Genomic DNA, 18,154 nt, shown 5'->3' with positions numbered 1-18,154 from the left:
AGACGGCTGTGCTTTCATCTAGTCAACTGTTCTATTAACGTGCCAATCAGGACTGTTACTATCACGCCAGGAACCCACATTTCTTATAAACAAAATACACTGGATTGGTCTAAATACCACTTCACATTGTGCTACCACATGATTGGTTTTATAATCATCCTTCCTTTCGGTCTCTCCCAAGCAAATGGATCACAAATAAGCATACCATCCATTAACATCTACGGTGCGGCCCGCCTCTCATCACTGAGCAATCTGGCAAACGGCATGCCTTAGTATCACGTGTAGGTTGTTACTCAGCACACCCACATTTCTAGAAAGCCCTATTGTCTATTACTCATGTCTCATGTGAACAGCAAGCCAAGCAGATGTGTGTTTTGTGTACCCCCCAGGGCTCACCTTTAGCTAGTGCCAAATGGCAACAGTCCCTCAGAAATGACAACGACAACGTGTTTGATGGGGAAGGATGACTGGACTTTCAAATAAAAACCAAGGTCAGATGCCTCAGAAAAGCAAAAACAAAATACACTGGACCTGATACATGTTTCATATACATATTTATATATATTTCATGTACAAAGTTACATTCCGAACCCCAGGGATTCCATAATAGAAATAAATACTGAAATAGCTACATTGCTAAACAAGCTTTTTGCTCATAGAAATGAAGCCTCAGCCTCTAAGAGACAGCAAGTAGGACATCCTAGAACCCATTTTTCAGATTACAGAGGCAAGTAAAATTTGGGATAAAATGTCTAGGACAAAAAACAAATTCAGAACATAAAATGGTTAAAATATATTCAAATATTGAGAAATGTATGACAACATTAATAAAAACTTAATTTTTTAAAGAGAAAGAAAAAGACATTCTGTGTTATAAAACAGCGTAACCCTGTTAGAAAAGCATTTATGATTTCCACATTTAATTCTCTCTTCTCCACTCTTCCCATGTCACAAACTAGGACCAATGAGTCCCTTTCTCAACATGATCAATTAAGAAGTGCCCTAAATCTGGTTGAGTCCTTTGGTAAAGGTCATAATACTCACAAGGAAATAAATATTCAGTTCCATAGCAGTTGCCCGACACACATTCTTTAGGCCGGTTAATATTATGAGACAATTGTTTTGTTTCTAAGGCAGCCATTGTTAAAGGATCTATTTTCAAATCTAGGAAGACCTTTAAAAGCTGAATCCCTAGAGAATATTCTCCCTTCGCCTCACAGGGATTTTAACTTGCAAACAGTAGTGTTTGGTTGATGTGTATGATACTGCCACTTCTGTGGATCAGCAATGGTCCAACATCAGCAATTTTACACAGTTCAACCTCACACGTAACCCAAGCGTAACAAAATGAGAAAATTCTCAGGCATCCCTTATTCCTTCCAACAGGAGTAAATGTTTTTTATATGGAGACCAACCCGAGGTACTCAATCCTCTTCTCTGCCCTTAACGTGCTAGCTAAGGGCAGTTTACACCAATCACTTTGCTGCTTGAAAGAAGCTTGCATTTTGGCCTTTTCTTCCAAAGGTTGCCACTTTGACTAAAGTGAACATTACAAGAATATAAACGTGTTATTGGGGGCAAAGGGGAAAGAAAGCAATATGCGGAAAATACTTAACTGAAATTACAAACATGAGGACAAGCCCTTAAAATAAATTGTACAGGTTATTTTGAACTCTGTGCCCCTGAAGTTAATTAACAGGGGCACAGGCAATCTGACAGTTTGAGATAAAATAACGACACACCCACATTCCTTAAGTTAAAGCCAGTAAGTTTAAAAAGAACAATTACAACATGTTTGTTAACATTTCTCATCTTTAACTCCTGATTTCCTAAATTACATTCGGCCATATAAACTGTAAAAGATTGAACAGCAAATGGAGTATGACTCTGGGATGTTTACTTCTGGATATTAAAATTTTCAAACACTTTGGTGTCTCCTTTTTGTGAATTTAAACAACATTCCCCAAAATGTTTAAGACTGTGGGTTTTTTAAGGTATTGCCAAAAATGACTCAAATTTAAAATGAATTAAAAGCATAGCTTACAAGTTATGGAAAAGTGGCCTGAGTTTTAGTGTCCTAAAGAAAAGTACATAGCTCAAGCAAAAACATCCTTTTAACAGCTTTTACCAAAAGTTTTTTCTTCTAGCCATTTAAAGTGGCTGCAATTTTACTGTGTACATAATGTGCTTATAGACACACATGGCCAAATGGATCCAAAGGCCTCCTCCAGCTCCTTAAATCTGATGTAGTTTACAATCTAGCCTAATCATGTATATGTTTAAAAGATACATGTACTTTTTACAAATATCTTGCATGACAATTCAGAAAAAAAGTCCCTGGTAATTAAGAATGCTTAGATAATCTGAGACCTGTGTTTGCTTTCTTTTCTTTGAAGTAGTCCTTCTGATAAGAGGTCTTTATCCAATAGGTTTATATTTTTAAAATAGCACTTAAATTTATATTTAGCTTTGCTTAAAGTAATCAGTAAATCACACATTTTCAAGAAGGTTGAGAAGGAAAAAAACTGCAGTATAATTAAACAAGGCAATCAGACCTAGACTCTATTTTTTAAATGGGTATTGTGAGTAAAAAGATGTCACGTCGACTTTTACTCTTGGTTTGGTCTTCTTGGCTTTGTCTTGGCTTTGTCTTCTTCCCCTTCGTAGTTTTCCTCTTTGAAGATGGCATTTCAATTTCAACAGGGCATAAAAGCTCAAATGTGTCATTTACATACAAAATATCAAGTATAGCTCTTCTGTAGTTTTATACAGAAGAGAAAACACCATCTAATCAAATCCCTCATTCAGTCCGTCAGGCCACACTCCATCACCACTACGGCTTTACTCTTAGGAACTGGAAAGAGCAGTCCAACAACTGGTAAACAGGTGAATCTTTCACATGGAAGAAAACTCAACCAACCACCACCACCTGCTGGTACAAGGAATCCAAAACACAATTTCCTTTAAAAGAAAAAAAATCCTCCCATTGCTGATACCTATCTTCTAAGCCTTGTAAGTATAAACCTTTCAAACTTGTCAGTATGAAATGAGTGAAACTAGTCTCAAAAAAACAAACAAAAAAAAAACACAAAAAAACACAAAAAGTCAGAATATTCAGAGAAGCAGGCCTCACAAACTTTAGAGCTCTAATAAGTCAGAAACAGGAAACTTTTATTTAAATAGTGTAGTCTTAATTTCTTTAATATAAAACCCCCCCAAATCTGATGAAAACAAAGTTTTATATATCATATAAACAAGATTTGTCAGATTTGAAAGTGAAAATTAAAGTAATTTACAGTTAGCTTTTAGCCCTCTCGGGACATTTAGATAAATCCTGATAATCCACCTGATATTAGTTTGTGTCAATTTTATAATACACTGGGGAAAACTTTACTACTGTAGTTTCATTTATCAAGTGTTTCCATTAATTCCATTATTAGTGACAGCTAAAAAGTGACCCCATCAAACGAAGTGTCATTAGCTGTGGCAGAATATACCACATCTGGATTGCTTTCTATAATTCACCAGTTTGCAGAAAGTAAACATTCCTTGATTTGTTCATAATATACTGAAATTGCCTATAACACTGGTGCAGTAAAACGGCTAGTTCCTGTATTGTTACGATAAGACAGATTTTGTAATGTAAAGTTAACAGGGAAAAAAATGCTCACACATTATGTGGTGAAACTTATTTCACGAAGAGAGCATTAAATAAAGAGGAAAAGGGAAAAGAAACCATGCAGAAGAGACGGCGTCTACGTGTCCACCGGTGTCCCATGGGCTCACTCACTGCCATACATCACTTGCCACACGATCAAGTGACTCCTTTCTGCTTTGGCAACAGAAGGTTCAAGTGGAAGATCCTCTCCAAGAAGTTCTGATTCTCCACCTTCATCACCTGGAGGATGATAAGGAGGATGATAAGTTAGTTTGAGTGTGGAATATGCAGGCCGACGTCCATCCCACAAGACGCTAATGCTCAGTGCATGAACAGTGCGCACGGAACTCGTCTGACTCCCATTGCGGACAACACAGTAAAAGAAATGCCGTGAATCCGAATCTTCTCTGTCCGATTTCTGAAAAGATTCTTCATTTCCAGACTATATGTGTAACAGTGAGTTCACTATATTATGTTGGGGGCTCATCCCAATATGTGTGCATACTGACGCTAACAGAGACGGAAGCTAAGAAAGCAAAGCTGTCCAATTCTGTGTTTATCCAAAATGGACTGTCTGCTCTTGTCTATTTCAAAGTAAGAACGAGACGAGACAGTACTATTAATGTGAAAGCGTGGGGATAGGCCCCACAAATAAGCAACAACAACTCATGCTTATTGTGACAGTCAAGTTCTCCAAAGGTAACTGACACAAGCATATGGAAACTGACATCATCTCCCTGCAGCGCTATGACATGGCAGATTCATCACCTAACAGGCTGACTTTTCCTTTTCAATTTCAAATTTAGAATAGGTCATGAGTATAGTGGAGATGAAGAAACGAGGCCTAGGTACAAATAGACTAGAGGTTATTCCAGTAGCTGCTGAACGAATTTGACAAATGAGGTCCTGATCAAAGGCACTGCTCTCTATAAGGCCCAGTGCAAACACCCGTACCCCTCTATACAAGCACCCGTACCCCTCTGTACAAGCACCCGTACCCCTCTGTACAAGCACCCATACCCCTCTGTACAAGCACCCGTATCCCTCTGTACAAGCACCCATACTCCTCTGTACGAGCACCCATCAATTGTTTTTTTTGTTGCAGAGCAGGGTTATTCTGGCATAACCCAGTGACAACTCGTGTAATGGGTCAGATTCTTCAGCAGAATCCTACCCACTTATATAAAAAGGGATTAAGCTATAACGCTGATCTCCAATAACCTTGTGCTGTGTCCCAGCTGAATTTCAGCGGGCAAAAGAAAACATTGATACTGTCAACTAGGAAGAGTGGAAGAGGAAAAGCCATAAAAATTTGCATTTTCCTCAGCAGGCCAATCTCTCCCTTACCCACCTCCTACTGGCCTTTTCACAGCAATGTCCAACTGTGGAGAGGAGCATGCTTTAAAAGGCTCAACACAAAATCCAATTCTGAACTGAAATATAATCAGGTAGAGTTTGAGTATAAAAAATTAAGTTTGGTTTTTAAATTTTAAAAACTTACAATGATAATGACTAATTAGCCGAGACAAGATTGCTGGCATTTGTTTTTTGTGTTGTTTTGTTTTGAAGGTTCTATTTTTAAAAATTACCCTGTTTCCTAAGGTCTCTACATCCTACTTAATCCATATAGGACTGCTGGGATTAATTTTTCATTGTTAATATATTACAGGAAATGAAAAAGAAAAAGGAACAACAACAAAAATCACACTGAATTTTTTTTTTAAAGCATATTTACTATTAAAATTAACCTATGCTTTAAGACAAGTCTGTTTTTCAGGTTGGGTTAACTAGAGATACCGACAAACCTGGTCAAGCAATTTCTATGCTATTTTCAGACTCTACAATGGAAGGAATTTTTAGTGAAAATGGAAAAACCAGAGGTTTTAACAACATACTTTGTATGGTTCCAACTGCCATATTGCAGTCAAAAAAAAAAAAAAAATCACCTCAGCCAAGTAAAGTCCCTCTTTTAAAAAGGAATTCTGTACCAACAGACAATTATTTAAAACACTTTGAAGTGACTCCATTCCTGCTAACGTCACCAGAATCCAGCAATTTCTAAACTTAACATTAACATCCCCTCGTTAAAATGTGTCAATAGCCTTTTTGCATCAGATATTCTAGTTTATACTAATTACATGTGGCACACTGTCACTTACATGACCCTAAATTTTATACCTCTTTTTTACAGTGTTCATTGATGTTTAGGAACTTTTGAATCACTATAATTTCAGGCCAGTCTGAAGGATCCCTTCTTTATAGCAAATACATTTACATCACAGTGCTCTATAGTTTATAAAGCACTAGACTTGCACAAACATCAATTCTCTGTTTTCTTTGTACCTCTTTGGTCATTCCTTCTTAGACAGATCATTTCCCAAGATCCCTCCCTCCTGAGACAAACAAACAAAAAAGACCCAAAAGCCCAGTGAACGTTTCCCACCTACGTAACTCCCAACTCCCATGCTCTCTTCAAGGTCAACACACCCAGTCCTGGAAATCCTCTTTCCCTCCCTCCAAATCCTCTTCTTCTGTCCTGAGAGTCCATATCTCTGAGTCAATGGCTCGCTCCCTTCCCCCACAGCCTCTTCCAGTCATAATGGCATTGCAGATGGTGGTCCCGTAAGATTATAATGGTGCGGAAAATTTCCTGTTGCCTAGGGATGTCACAGTGTGCATTCCTCACGTGTTTGTGGCAATGCTGTGTAAAGTGACTGCGCTGTCAGTCACAGAAAGTTTAGCACATACATTAAGTACAGCACGTAATACCTGAGAATGGTAATAAACGACTGTTACTGGTTTATGTACTTACTGTACTACACTTTTTATTATTTTAGAGTCTATTCCCTCTACTTATCAAAATAGTTTGTTGTACAACAGTGTGCTGTCTTATACCGGCAGCAGTCTCACACATCTCACCTTTACTTGATTGCATGATTTTCTCTTGTGTGTGATTTAACTGCGTGTTGTTTTGTACAGTAACAGACTGCATCGGCTTGTAGCTTAGGAGTGCTAGGCTGTACCGTAGAGTCTAGCTGTGCAATAGGCTACACCATCGAGGTTTGTGTAAGTGTACTCTATGAAACTGCCGAACGATGCATTTCTCAGAACATACCCCCTTCATTATGGGGTTCACGACTGCACTTACCAATTTCCCATCATGCTGTTTATCTATTTCTACTGCTACTACCTTAATCAGTTCACTTTTGCTTAAGTCATTTCCCTATCTCTAGTCTTTTATCTCCAATCTATCTTCCACACAAATCTAATCACATTGCTCTTCTATTTAAAGGCCTCCAATAGTTTTCCTTTGCTTTAAAGATAAAAATGCAAATTCCTTAATTTGGCACATATAAAGGCCTTCCCTAATCCAGTCCCTTCCTCCCGTTCTAGACATATCTCTGGTCAAACTTGTACTTGCTTCTACTCTATGCTCTAGTCACTTTTCAATAGTTTTTCTTCAATTAAGGTGGTGTCACATTTCTAAACCTTTGGTCAAGTTATTCTCTTACTTGGGAATGCCAACCCCCAAGTCTTCTCACCCCATTCCGTAACCCTGTTCTTCAGACTAACACTACGGGGTGTTGAGTCACCTCAAGCACCCTTTCTGGACTTCCTCCTGCCCCTGCTCCTTCTCCAATAGAGCATCAGAGCAGCTCTACACTGTCGCTCGTCAGCACACTTCTATCTCTGCACTGTCCTATGGTCTACAGGGGGAGATACCGGATTTGTTTCTGTATCTCATGCTTAAGGCTGACAGGCACATAGTAGATAATGTTTACCAGGTGAGAAAATGAACAAATGAAATCAATTTGATACAAACAACACTTTATAAAATATTATTATTTCTCCATTTTGCAGGTGAGGAAACTAAGGTTCTGGGAGGTTGAATGATTTGCCCAAGGCCTTCCAACCCCAAATCTTATGCTCTTCACATATACCTTAATATATGACAAATCTTCTATTTTCTAATGCTCCTTCAAACACATACACTTTGGTGGAAGAAAGAAAGGATGGAAGGGAGGGAGGAAAACAGAAAGTTCTTTTCCAAGTAATGAGTTCAAAGAAAACCTAGAAATCACTTATCAGAGTTTATCGTGGGTGAAAATCCAGGTCACAGAACACAGTGGAAACTGAGCTCCCAGAAGCTTACCCACTTACCCATCCGGAAGTCAATGTAGCCCTCTCCTCCACTGATGACGAGCATAGACTTCAAAGGCGTCTGGCTGCCAGGCTCCTGTGCAGATGGCCCTGCTTTGTCACCTGCCAGATCTGTGCCACTACTGCCACTTTGTGGGCTGACGACTTGACCTATTTATACAGGATCAGAAGTGAATATTACTTATCACAGATTGGTGTGGGAAACTCATTTTTTCTGAATATTTTCAGAAAGTTGAACCAAAAAAGGTAAGTATAATCTAATACAACCAAAGTCCTGGAGATGCTAGAAGCCTCTGCGTGATCAGAAAACAACTATAAAGGTCATAAAGGCCCAATTTGAAAAATCTAAGTGAAGCCGTTTTGTACCAAAGCAGATGTAGGTCCAAAATCCAGTATGAAATCTGTTTATGGCCAGGCTAGTCTTAGCTGCCTGCTTCAGACTTTTACAATCTACATCTTTTGACTTGAGGGACAGTGGAAACGTCTCTTCCCTGAGAAGGTACATGTGGGTTTGTGTAAAAGACGGAGAAAAGTATTCATTTCAAGCATTATGAGTTTGAGTACCCCTAATTAATATTTACATTTATTTCAAATCCATGGTTTTCCTCTGATATTTAAGAAAAGTACATCTTATTTTTAATTTAGATTATGCAAATAAAATTACTGGTAAACATGCCATTTCCTGTAAAGTTTACTTCTAAGGTAGAATCCTTGAGCTTAAAATGGTAGAGAGAGAAACCAAATATTACCCACAGTGTAATCCCTATGACATCCCTCTTAGAAAGCTTTGACTGTGTGGGGAATTTGCTTTTTCTTGCCACAATCTGTTTGCTGTCGTTTGGTCAAACTACACAGACCACACCTCCAGGAGACAGCAGGACACACTATGATGCAACACACTTTAATTTATGTTGAAAGTGGAGAGGGCAGTTTGATTTATTCCCACAGTATCTCCTTCATGTATTACTCATTAAACTCTGGAAGAAATAAGGCCTGCTACAGAGAACTACTGGCAGACTAGTTAGTTCTCCCACAGAAGCAAGAGCACAGTGGGATGAGAAGGCCACCCTGATGGTTTAATCCTTAGGGCCAACTGGTCAACAAACAGCAGTGTTACCAATTCTACTTCCAGGTTTATAATAGAAAAGTCTTTGCCACTTGCACAAAAAGATCTGGGGCAATATTGTTTTTAATAGTGGTGGTGGTGCGGGGAGGAACCCAGCCCTCCATCAATAGGAGACTGAGTAAAATGTAACACATTTATTCAGATATTAGAATACGATAGTTAAATGAATGAACAAGATCTGTATGTATAAACTTAACAAATCTCAAAAATGAGAAGCAAGTTGAAGAAACCCTTCTTGTCTTATCTAATGAACAATTCTGTTAATAATGTAACATAACATTTAAGTTAAATTCAAAAACACTATGTATTGTTTATCGATATGTTCCAATGGAGTGAAAGTATAAAACATGGTTAATGTTTACAGGAGGACAATAGTTACAGATGGAGAGGAAACGGGAAAGGGATGGGATTGGAGGAATATAAAGGAGACTCAAAGGGGACTCTATGACATTTAATTTCTTTTTTAAAAAAAGCAAGAAGACACTATTACCAGCAATTCCATTTCTAGGAATTTATCCTAAAGAAATAACTACACAAATATACAAGATGTGTGTTTTGGGACGCTCATCACCATGTTGCTAAGGGTACCACGGGCCAACCCTGCAATATTTACACGAATCATCTAATCTTTGGGACACCCTCGGGAAAATGAGTGTGATGGTTAATTTTCTGTGCCAGTTTGGCTAGGCCATGGTGCCAGATACCGTGTTTCCCCGAAAATAAGACCTAGCCGGACAATCAGTTCTAATGCATCTTTTGGAGCAAAAATTAATATAAGGGCCAGCCTGGTGGCTCAGGCGGTTGGAGCTCCGTGCTCCTAACTCCGAAGGCTGCCGGTTCGATTCCCACATGGGCCAGTGGGCTCTCAACCACAAGGTTTCTGGTTCAATTCCTCGAGTCCCCCAAGGGATGGTGGGCTCCGCCCCCTGCAACTAAGATTGAACACAGCACCTTGACCTGAGCTGCTGCTGAGCTCCCGGATGACTCAGTTGGTTGGAGCGTGTCCTCTCAACCACAAGGTTGCCAGTTCGACTCCCACAAGGGATAGTGGGCTGCGCCCCCTGCATCTAACAACGGCAACTGGACCTAGAGCTGAGCTGCGCCCTCCACAACAGAGACTGAAAGGACAACAACTTGAAACTGAACGGCACTCTCCATAACTAAGATTGAAAGAACAACAACCTGACTTGGAAAAAAGTCCTGGAAGTAAACACTGTTGCCCAATAAAGTCCTGTTTCCCTTTCCCAATAAAAATCTTAAAAAAAAAAAAATTAATATAAGACCTGGTATTATATCATATGATATATTATGTTATAATTATATTATATTATGTTATACCTGGTCTTATAGTAAAATAAGACTGGGTATTATATTATATTATACCCGGTCTTATATTATAGTAAAATAAGATCAGGTCTTACATTAATTTTTGCTCCAACAGACGCATTAGAGCTGATTTTCCGGCTAGGTCTTATTTTCGGGGAAACACACACAGTAGTTGGTCAAACACTAGTATGGATATTGCTGTGAAGCTATTTTTTTTTTTTTAGATGAGATTAACATTTAAATCAGTAGACTTTTGAGTAAAGCAGATTACTCTCCATAACGTGGGTGGGCCTCATCCAATCAGCTGAAGGTCTTAAGAGAAAAACATAGGTTCCCCCAAAAAAGAGGGACTTCTGCCTCCAGACTGCGTTTGGACTTGAGCTATAATATCAACTCTTGCCTGGGTCTCCAGCCTACCAACCTGTCTTGCAGATTTCATACTTGCTGGCCCTTAATATCACGAGCTAATTCCTTAAATCAATCAAAATATCTCTCCCGCTTCTCTCTCTCTGTGTTCTGTTTCTCTGAAGAACCCTAATACATTGAGACACTACTATGTCCAATGTCACACAGTTAGTTGATGTGGCAAAATCAGATATGAACTTTGTCTAACTCCTACACTTGCCTCTTATAGGGGAAAAAATGCAAAACATTGGTCAGTAACATCATTTTAATATTCTCAATATTCAGAACATTTTTCATTGGACTCCATCATTACCACCTTTCATCTGGATGGCACTTTGTAGTTCTCAAAGCACATTCATTAACTTTCACAACAAATGAGGCCAGCAGAGAGCAGATATGAATCACATCCGCTTAAAGAAAATAAGGCAATGAGTCTCAGAGGTTAAGCGACTTGCTCAAGGAAACAAGGCACGGAGCGAGGTGGAGGGCCCAGACCCCCCGGCTCCTGGTCTACGATCTCTGTGCCACAATGCCGAAAGAGGCACCAGGGCACACTCTCCATCTCTTCCCACACACAGCCTTGATGTCGGGGCCTTTGTTCTAGTGATCTCCTTTATTAGGCCAAGACCATTTTGGTACTCTGTGGTGACAAAATAATTCCACCGCTTTTCAAAAGCAAGCAGGTCTCTTAAATAAAAATCAAGAAGTTTATTTTGGGGGGTGGAGGAGAGATTCCAAAACAACTTCATTCAAGTATCCCTATAGCCCTTCATTCATACCTCCATTACAGAACTTTTCATGTGTTACACTGGAATGGTCTGTAATTCTAGTACTTAGCATTAAAGTAGGTAGTGGACCCAAGGGCCAGAACAGAGACAATTGCATACAACTTCTTGACAGAATAATCTATGTCACCTGGGACTGCCACAAAGAACTTCACAGCGTCCCGATGTCCATGGAAGCAAAGCTGTGCATGTGCCATTGAACAATAGGGTATAAATGTCCCTGGAGTCACTTTATCGCTGTTTTCATCACCATACACACGGATCACACTTCCAGGGCGATTTCCAGGTGCTCCTGAGGTTTTATTTGCTGCAACAAAAAAACCAAATACCAAATATTTTCCAGTAGAAAACAGTAATGATGCAAGAGGTTACTGGTTAATCCTTATGATATTATCTAAAAGCTACAGCCAGTTGAGATAAAACAAAGGCAGCAATGCCAATTCAACACAAAGCTGGGAAAAAAAGATACATAGCATGCTAGTTATTTTGAAATACCTCAGTGAATGGAGTAGGGGATTTTGCCAGTCTAGCAATTACTAAGCTTACTTTTTAAACACGTGTATTACTTTTTAAAAAATCATTTTTAGTTAACAAAATAGATTTCATGTATGAAACAAACAGGTATGTCTGTTTTATTTTGTTGTTTAATCCCCATTTTAGAAAACTAACCAGTTACATAGTTTAAAGTAAATGGGTACATTTTTTAAATAAAACTTTTATAGTTTATCTTCTGCTTTTTCTCCCCTGTAGTAAGAATACCTCCCTTGAGGGGGTGGTAAAAAGCTGTGCTTAAAAGGATCCCACCACTACAACAGACTAGCTTTTATTCACACCAGACTGGCGTTTGCTGGATTATTTTGGAATGACCAGACTCACAAAACATCCCCATTCCATGGGCTAGGAAGTGAATGAAAGAAACATGATTGGTAACAAGAGTAAACAATGTAGATTAATGACAGTTTTAAGAGATGTTTCGTGTTTTTATTGCAAGGAAAAAAAAGTCTGAAAGAAAGTTCAGCTGCAACAAAAGGTGATCAATAGACTAAGCCGCTGAGCAGTAGTTTGGTGGCCATGTAACAGACATCAAAACAAAAACAAAACAAAACACCTGCTGCGATGCGGTGACTGCAAGTGGATGACATTTAGGAACATTCTAGAGCTGTGAGAACAGCCTCACAGTGGCTATCAGAAGCCAGGAAGGAGAGTGGGTTCAGGATCTGCACTTACCCCTCAGCCCCAGTAAACGTCCCTGGTGGAGGATTACGGCTAAAGTGAGAGAGGAGGAAAGGGGACATGGAGAGGTGCACGACAGGGAGGAAAAGAATTACTAGGAGCCAGCACTCTGTGTCTTCCATCTGGCAACGTGGTGCCCAAAGCTCCTAACAAAATCCAACTTGGTGTAATACCAAGTCACACTCAAAATTCTTACCAAAGCCTCTACAGAATCTCTCTGCTCAAAAAACACAATTTCATTTACTGTGATTTTATTTTTCTTAATATAAAGCAATTTCAGTGCTTTATAATTTAATGGGAAGCATTTCCTAAATGCTAGTATTTCTACTTTTTCTTTAGAAATCCCGTTCAAATAACTGGTAAAATGGAACTCTCTTTTATAAAGAACTGAAATGAACTCTGGGGATCCTAGAATCGCTTAGGATGCAAATGGTCTAAACACGTAGATTTATAATTGCAGAAAAGTCAGCTGGGATTAAGAATTTAGTTCTCTAAAGGCCCCAGATATATCACCTTCCAGATATACCAGTCTTCCTGTCTTTCCCCTAAAAAAAAGGTGGGGCGATTCTGAGGTGTTCATTTATTAAACTTATTTTATGGACTTATGGCACTTGTTTTCAAACCATTCCCTGCCCATGAATTTTGCAACACAAAAACAATTATTTGATGAATGACTAATGTAATGGAACATAATGTGAGAAACATACAATGTGTATTTTGTTCACAAAAATAATGGAAAATAGAAACAACATACAATGTACATTTTGTTCACATTCTTTTCAAATACAGGATAGATGACTTGTCTTCAGCATAAAGGCTTGCTAACCTCCTGAGAAATTTCTCCCACAACTTTCCCTAAACCCCAAATAAGCCAAATGGAATATCCTACACTAACTGCCAGGGAGATATGAAAAACTAGGGTGAATGTTAGGTAGTGTTTCTGGATACTGATGTAATAAGAGGAAAGGAAAATAGACTTTGACCTTTATTTAAAAGATGAAATAGAAATTCAATTCCTGAATTGAAAAAAAGAGCTGCTCTGGGGCCAGTCCGGCGGCTCAGGTGGGTGGAGCGCCGTGCTCCTAACGCCTGTCTCGGGTTCAATTCCCACAGGGGCCGGTGAGCTGCGCCCTCTACAGCTGAGATTGTGAACGACAGCTCTCCCGGGAGCTGGGCTGCCGTGAGCAGCTGGAGGTTGGCGTGAGCTGCTGTGTGCTGCCGTGGGCTGCTGTGGGCTACCGTGTGCTGCCAGGAGCGGCCGGCGGCGAGTGTGAGTGGCCAGCAGCCAGCGTGAGTGGCCGTGGGCTTCTGTGTGCTGCTGTGTGATGCCATGAGTGGCCAGAGCCAGTGTGAGTGCCCGGCAGCCGGCGAGAGCTGCCATGAGCTGCTATGAGCAGCCGACCAACAACCAGCGACCGACTGCCTCAGCCGGGGGAGCGCAAGGCTCCTAATGCCAGCATGGGCCAGGGAGCTGTGTCCTACACAACCAGACTGAGAAACAACAGCTTGAACCGGAGTGGTGGGAAGGCGGAAGAAGGGGAGAAAAAAAAAAAAGAGCTTCTCATAGTGAAAAACTTTTAATTATAAATATTGGTCCTGATAGATGGAAATAGTTATTCATTATTCACTACAGTTCATAAGTTTCTATGAAACAGTTCCTAAATAAGAGTGAAGGAACAACAGTTAGATCTCTGCCACCAGCTTGCTTTTCTGAATTACCAGAGCTACTGACATTAACACAATTCCTTCTGCCTGAATTCTGGCCATCACTATTCCCTGCACTGCGACAGTCAGGTGAAAATATACTTACTTTCTGTCAATGGGATGGAGATAATGACACCGTTTCCTGTCCCCACCCACAAACGATTGCAAGACACCATAAGAGCTGTGATCCTCACAAAAGAGAAGCCCAGTTTTCCAGTACCTGTACATGGGGGAAAAGCATTTCATTGAGAAACTAGAGCACATGATGTTTTAGGTTCCAGGTCCCTCAGCGTAGCTGGATTAATTATAATATAAGAGAGAGAAAATGTCCAGAGCTACTTGGATGTTTCCTAACAGTACACATCAAAGCAAAATAATTTTGGCTTTATCATCTATCTGACAATTCATGGTCAATGGGAAAGAAAATTCTAAACATTATCATTCAGAAGGAAGATACCGTGGATCAGGAAATATGGCACGGGATTTAATTACGGAGCTGCAAAACCAAACCAAAACAGAACACAAAACATAAAACCCTACACAGAAACAGTGTTTACTAAATTGGGAAATCAAATGTCCTTCAATTGTATACGCTGAAAGAGTTCTGGTTTGCCTTAAATTTCTTTGAATGGATGAAAAAAAAAAATCTTTGCTAACAAAACCTACACTCTTCCCTTGTTCACATATTTAGCAGTTCAGAAATTTTAGGAAACGGTAGGCATATAATTTAGAGAGAATAGATGCACTTTTTTATTTCAAGAGAATTTTTAAACTGATCTCATTTTGTTATTTGAGAGGTTAATTATTAAACAGATAATACATTTAAGACAAAGAGCATTTAGTCACTCATAAAGTTCTACTTGTAAGAGTTGAGAGTACGATCACAGAATCACTGTGTCAGAAGGAACCTTTATTCAGTCTAAGCCAGAGACCTATCACCTGTGGTCAAAGTCTTGCCCTGAAATTAGTCTGGGTTTATGTGTACATATGTCCGGTTCCAGGGAGGGTACAATAGCTACCAGCAGGTTTTCTGAGGGCAAAGACCCTAAAGAGATAAAAACCACTGATGCAGTTCAATCTCTCTTCATAAAGGAATCGTTTGTCATCCCTAACAGTCATGCATTAGGAGGAAGGATACAGCAGGGAACACCCCGAAATGGTCCCTGCCCTTCATGGGGCTTATGGTCTGTGGGGCAGAGATATAGTAAACAAAAAGCACATAATGCCAGGGCAACCACACTAATGACAGGTCCATGAAGAAAAGGTGTAAGGGGACCTGTATCAAACTGGGAGATCTGAACGTGACACGTAAGCGATGGGCTGAAAGCCAAGTAAAAAGGGACCAAGAAGCCGTTCTCGGGCAGCGGATACAGCACAGGTGAGGGCTCTGAGATGGGAAGGAACTTGTAGAGTCAGGCTCAGTGTGGATAGAACAGAGTGAGCGAGCAGAGTGGTCCGGGCCCCTTAGATTCTTCTGGTCATGTCACAAAGTGCCACTTCACCTAAGGCAGGAATATTCTAAAAGTGGCCGGCATTATGTAAGTGGAAGTATGTCACAGTGACACTGCATAGTAGTTACTATGCAGAGAACAGACGGGAGTGAAAACAGGGAGACCAGTTAGGAGGTTCAGGGTTATCCAGTGGAGAAAGCATGGTGGCCTGGTCTACAGGGATAGTGACAGAGATAAAGAAGTAATTGATTGAAGGTATTTTTGGAGGCAGGCTTGACAGTCCCCCACAAAGGTTAGATGTGGGAAAGAAAAGAGGAGACAAAAATGATTCACATAACGACAGGGTGGATGGAGTATCTGTCTGATGCTTTCAGTGATTAAGAGCTCAACTTAGTCACTGGTCCTACTCAGCATTTGAGACCATTGAAAAATAAAACATTTTCTTTAATTGACAAAAATAAAATGCTTTGGAAGCTTACCTAACATTTTGCTTACATAAGGCTCAATGTCCACATCCTGCAGATGCTGGTAAGTGTGTGCATGATAGAGACGGAGTGTGGAATCCAAGCGAATGGAGACCCACACACCGTCACCCACCCACGCAAGCTGCCGCACTTGGCTCTCCTTCCTGGGATGTGCATCGAATGATTTCTAGGAAAAAGTGTTCAATCATGTTACTTTAATTAAGTAGGAGTTCGTCTTTAAAAACTGATGATTTGGCAGAATGTATATTGAAAGAGGAGCCTAAATATTTTTATTAAATATGATCGCTGTTCTATACATAATTGCTTTTATCCTGGACTGTAAAACAAAATAAAGAACAAAGGGAAGCTGGATTTCAACACTGTACAGGGTACTGACTTATGAAAGCAATACTGGCACATATATCCATGCTATGTAACAGTGTTCAACAAAAAGACTGAATTTGATCTGAAGAATTTGTATGGTTGCAGAGAAATACATGAAGATACCATTTATAATTAAACTAAAGGAACCTACATTGGTGTGTGTTGTGTGTGTGTGTGTTTGCACGTGCGCGCATGTAGGGAATAGATCTGAAAAATAAACACCAAATGGTTAACTTTGGGACTTTTAGGTAAGGGAATGAGATTTGGGACAAAGGGAGAAGGGGACCTTCCACCTTAACATTTTCCTTTTGTAAGTTTTTCCTTTTTTAAACAATTATAATGAATTTATGTATTACTGCAAAACTTTTTTTAAAGAAACCAATGCTAAGAGGTTTTATATTTATAACAAATGCCCATTGCAATATTATTTCTCAGTCTTTGACACATATATGGATTTGCCTAAACACACATAGGGTGGCAGAGACTTGGGAATCTCCCTCCCCAGCAACCCACACATAATTACATCAAGAACCATGTATTCCAACAATACATGGATGCATCTATGGATACTGGGACACACATGAAACATTTGTGTTAATCTTCTTCCTTTAAAAAAAAAAAATTTCCCACCCTCAAAGTCAAAAGTATCAAGAGGTGAAGGAACACAGAAAGCTAAGATGCCATCAATACATCACTGAAGTACCCTGAAACACATAGATTCAGAAAACAATTTCTACAGAAGCTGAAAACAGTCTTAGAACCTTCAGGAAATACAAATTCAGTAAGGACAGAAAACATGGGTTAACTTGCCTCTATTTTCATGGCCTTTGGCTGAACCACATAGATTTTGTTCCTATAGCCACACCAGACTTTGTCATGGACCACAGTCATGCATCGGATGGAATGGTGAGGCCGTCCAAGATCTAACAGGTGATAGTTTGACAAATCCCACTGCCCGTCTTTAAATAAAGAAATCGATTATGAGTTAACGTACACCATCTTTTACTCAATTTTAACACAAGAAACATTCTATAGGGTGCATAACTAACTTTATTGATGAAGCACCCCCAAATACCATGTATTCAGTGTATCTTTTATTTGTAGAGAGTCAGTTCTCTTATTCTATAAACTGCAAACTTGGAAGAGACCTCAACCTGCCATCCAGTACCTGGACCTGCATGCCCTCAACAGTAGTGATGTGATAAATCAGTTGTAAGTTATCTATTTGTAATAATATCTTAAGAATTAGAATGGATTTAAAGTTATTTGGGGGATATTATCTTTCACTCGTTTGCATTTTGATACATTTTCTTGAGAAGTCAAGGGCACCTCAACTGCTAACACTTTAGGAATCGTGTGTATTATAATTTTAGTGATAACAGAAATACAAATGAGAAGAAACTACTGGAAGTTTGCTTTGCTTTGTAGCTGTGCTTGAATAATTTCAGTGGAAGAAA

At 39.5% G+C, this 18,154-nt stretch overlaps 1 protein-coding gene across 20 annotated transcripts in view; it reads right to left on the bottom strand.

Moving 5' to 3' along the window:
• Positions 1-537: 537 nt before the first annotated feature.
• Positions 538-18,154, bottom strand: part of SPAG9 (sperm associated antigen 9) — a 108,944-nt gene continuing 91,327 nt past the window's right edge. For 13 of the 20 annotated variants that reach the window (XM_033089469.1, XM_033089470.1, XM_033089465.1 and 10 more), the window contains 7 exons: positions 17,508-17,656; positions 16,329-16,500; positions 14,505-14,618; positions 12,689-12,727; positions 11,592-11,768; positions 7,820-7,969; positions 538-3,898 (listed from right to left, as the gene is read on the bottom strand). In XM_033089469.1, the coding sequence (XP_032945360.1) occupies positions 3,783-3,898; positions 7,820-7,969; positions 11,592-11,768; positions 12,689-12,727; positions 14,505-14,618; positions 16,329-16,500; positions 17,508-17,656 (917 nt within the window). In that variant the 3' untranslated portion in view covers positions 538-3,782. The remainder of the gene's footprint in view (positions 3,899-7,819; positions 7,970-11,591; positions 11,769-12,688; positions 12,728-14,504; positions 14,619-16,328; positions 16,501-17,507; positions 17,657-18,154) is intronic. The other 7 variants (XM_033089473.1, XM_033089471.1, XM_033089483.1 and 4 more) reach the window with 2 other exon arrangements.

The sequence above is a fragment of the Rhinolophus ferrumequinum genome, chromosome 21 (assembly GCF_004115265.2).
Source record: "Rhinolophus ferrumequinum isolate MPI-CBG mRhiFer1 chromosome 21, mRhiFer1_v1.p, whole genome shotgun sequence".
In the NCBI taxonomy this organism is placed as follows: Eukaryota; Metazoa; Chordata; class Mammalia; order Chiroptera; family Rhinolophidae; genus Rhinolophus; species Rhinolophus ferrumequinum.
Note: the sequence above shows the minus strand (reverse complement) of the source record. Positions and strands in the feature narration are given on the sequence as shown.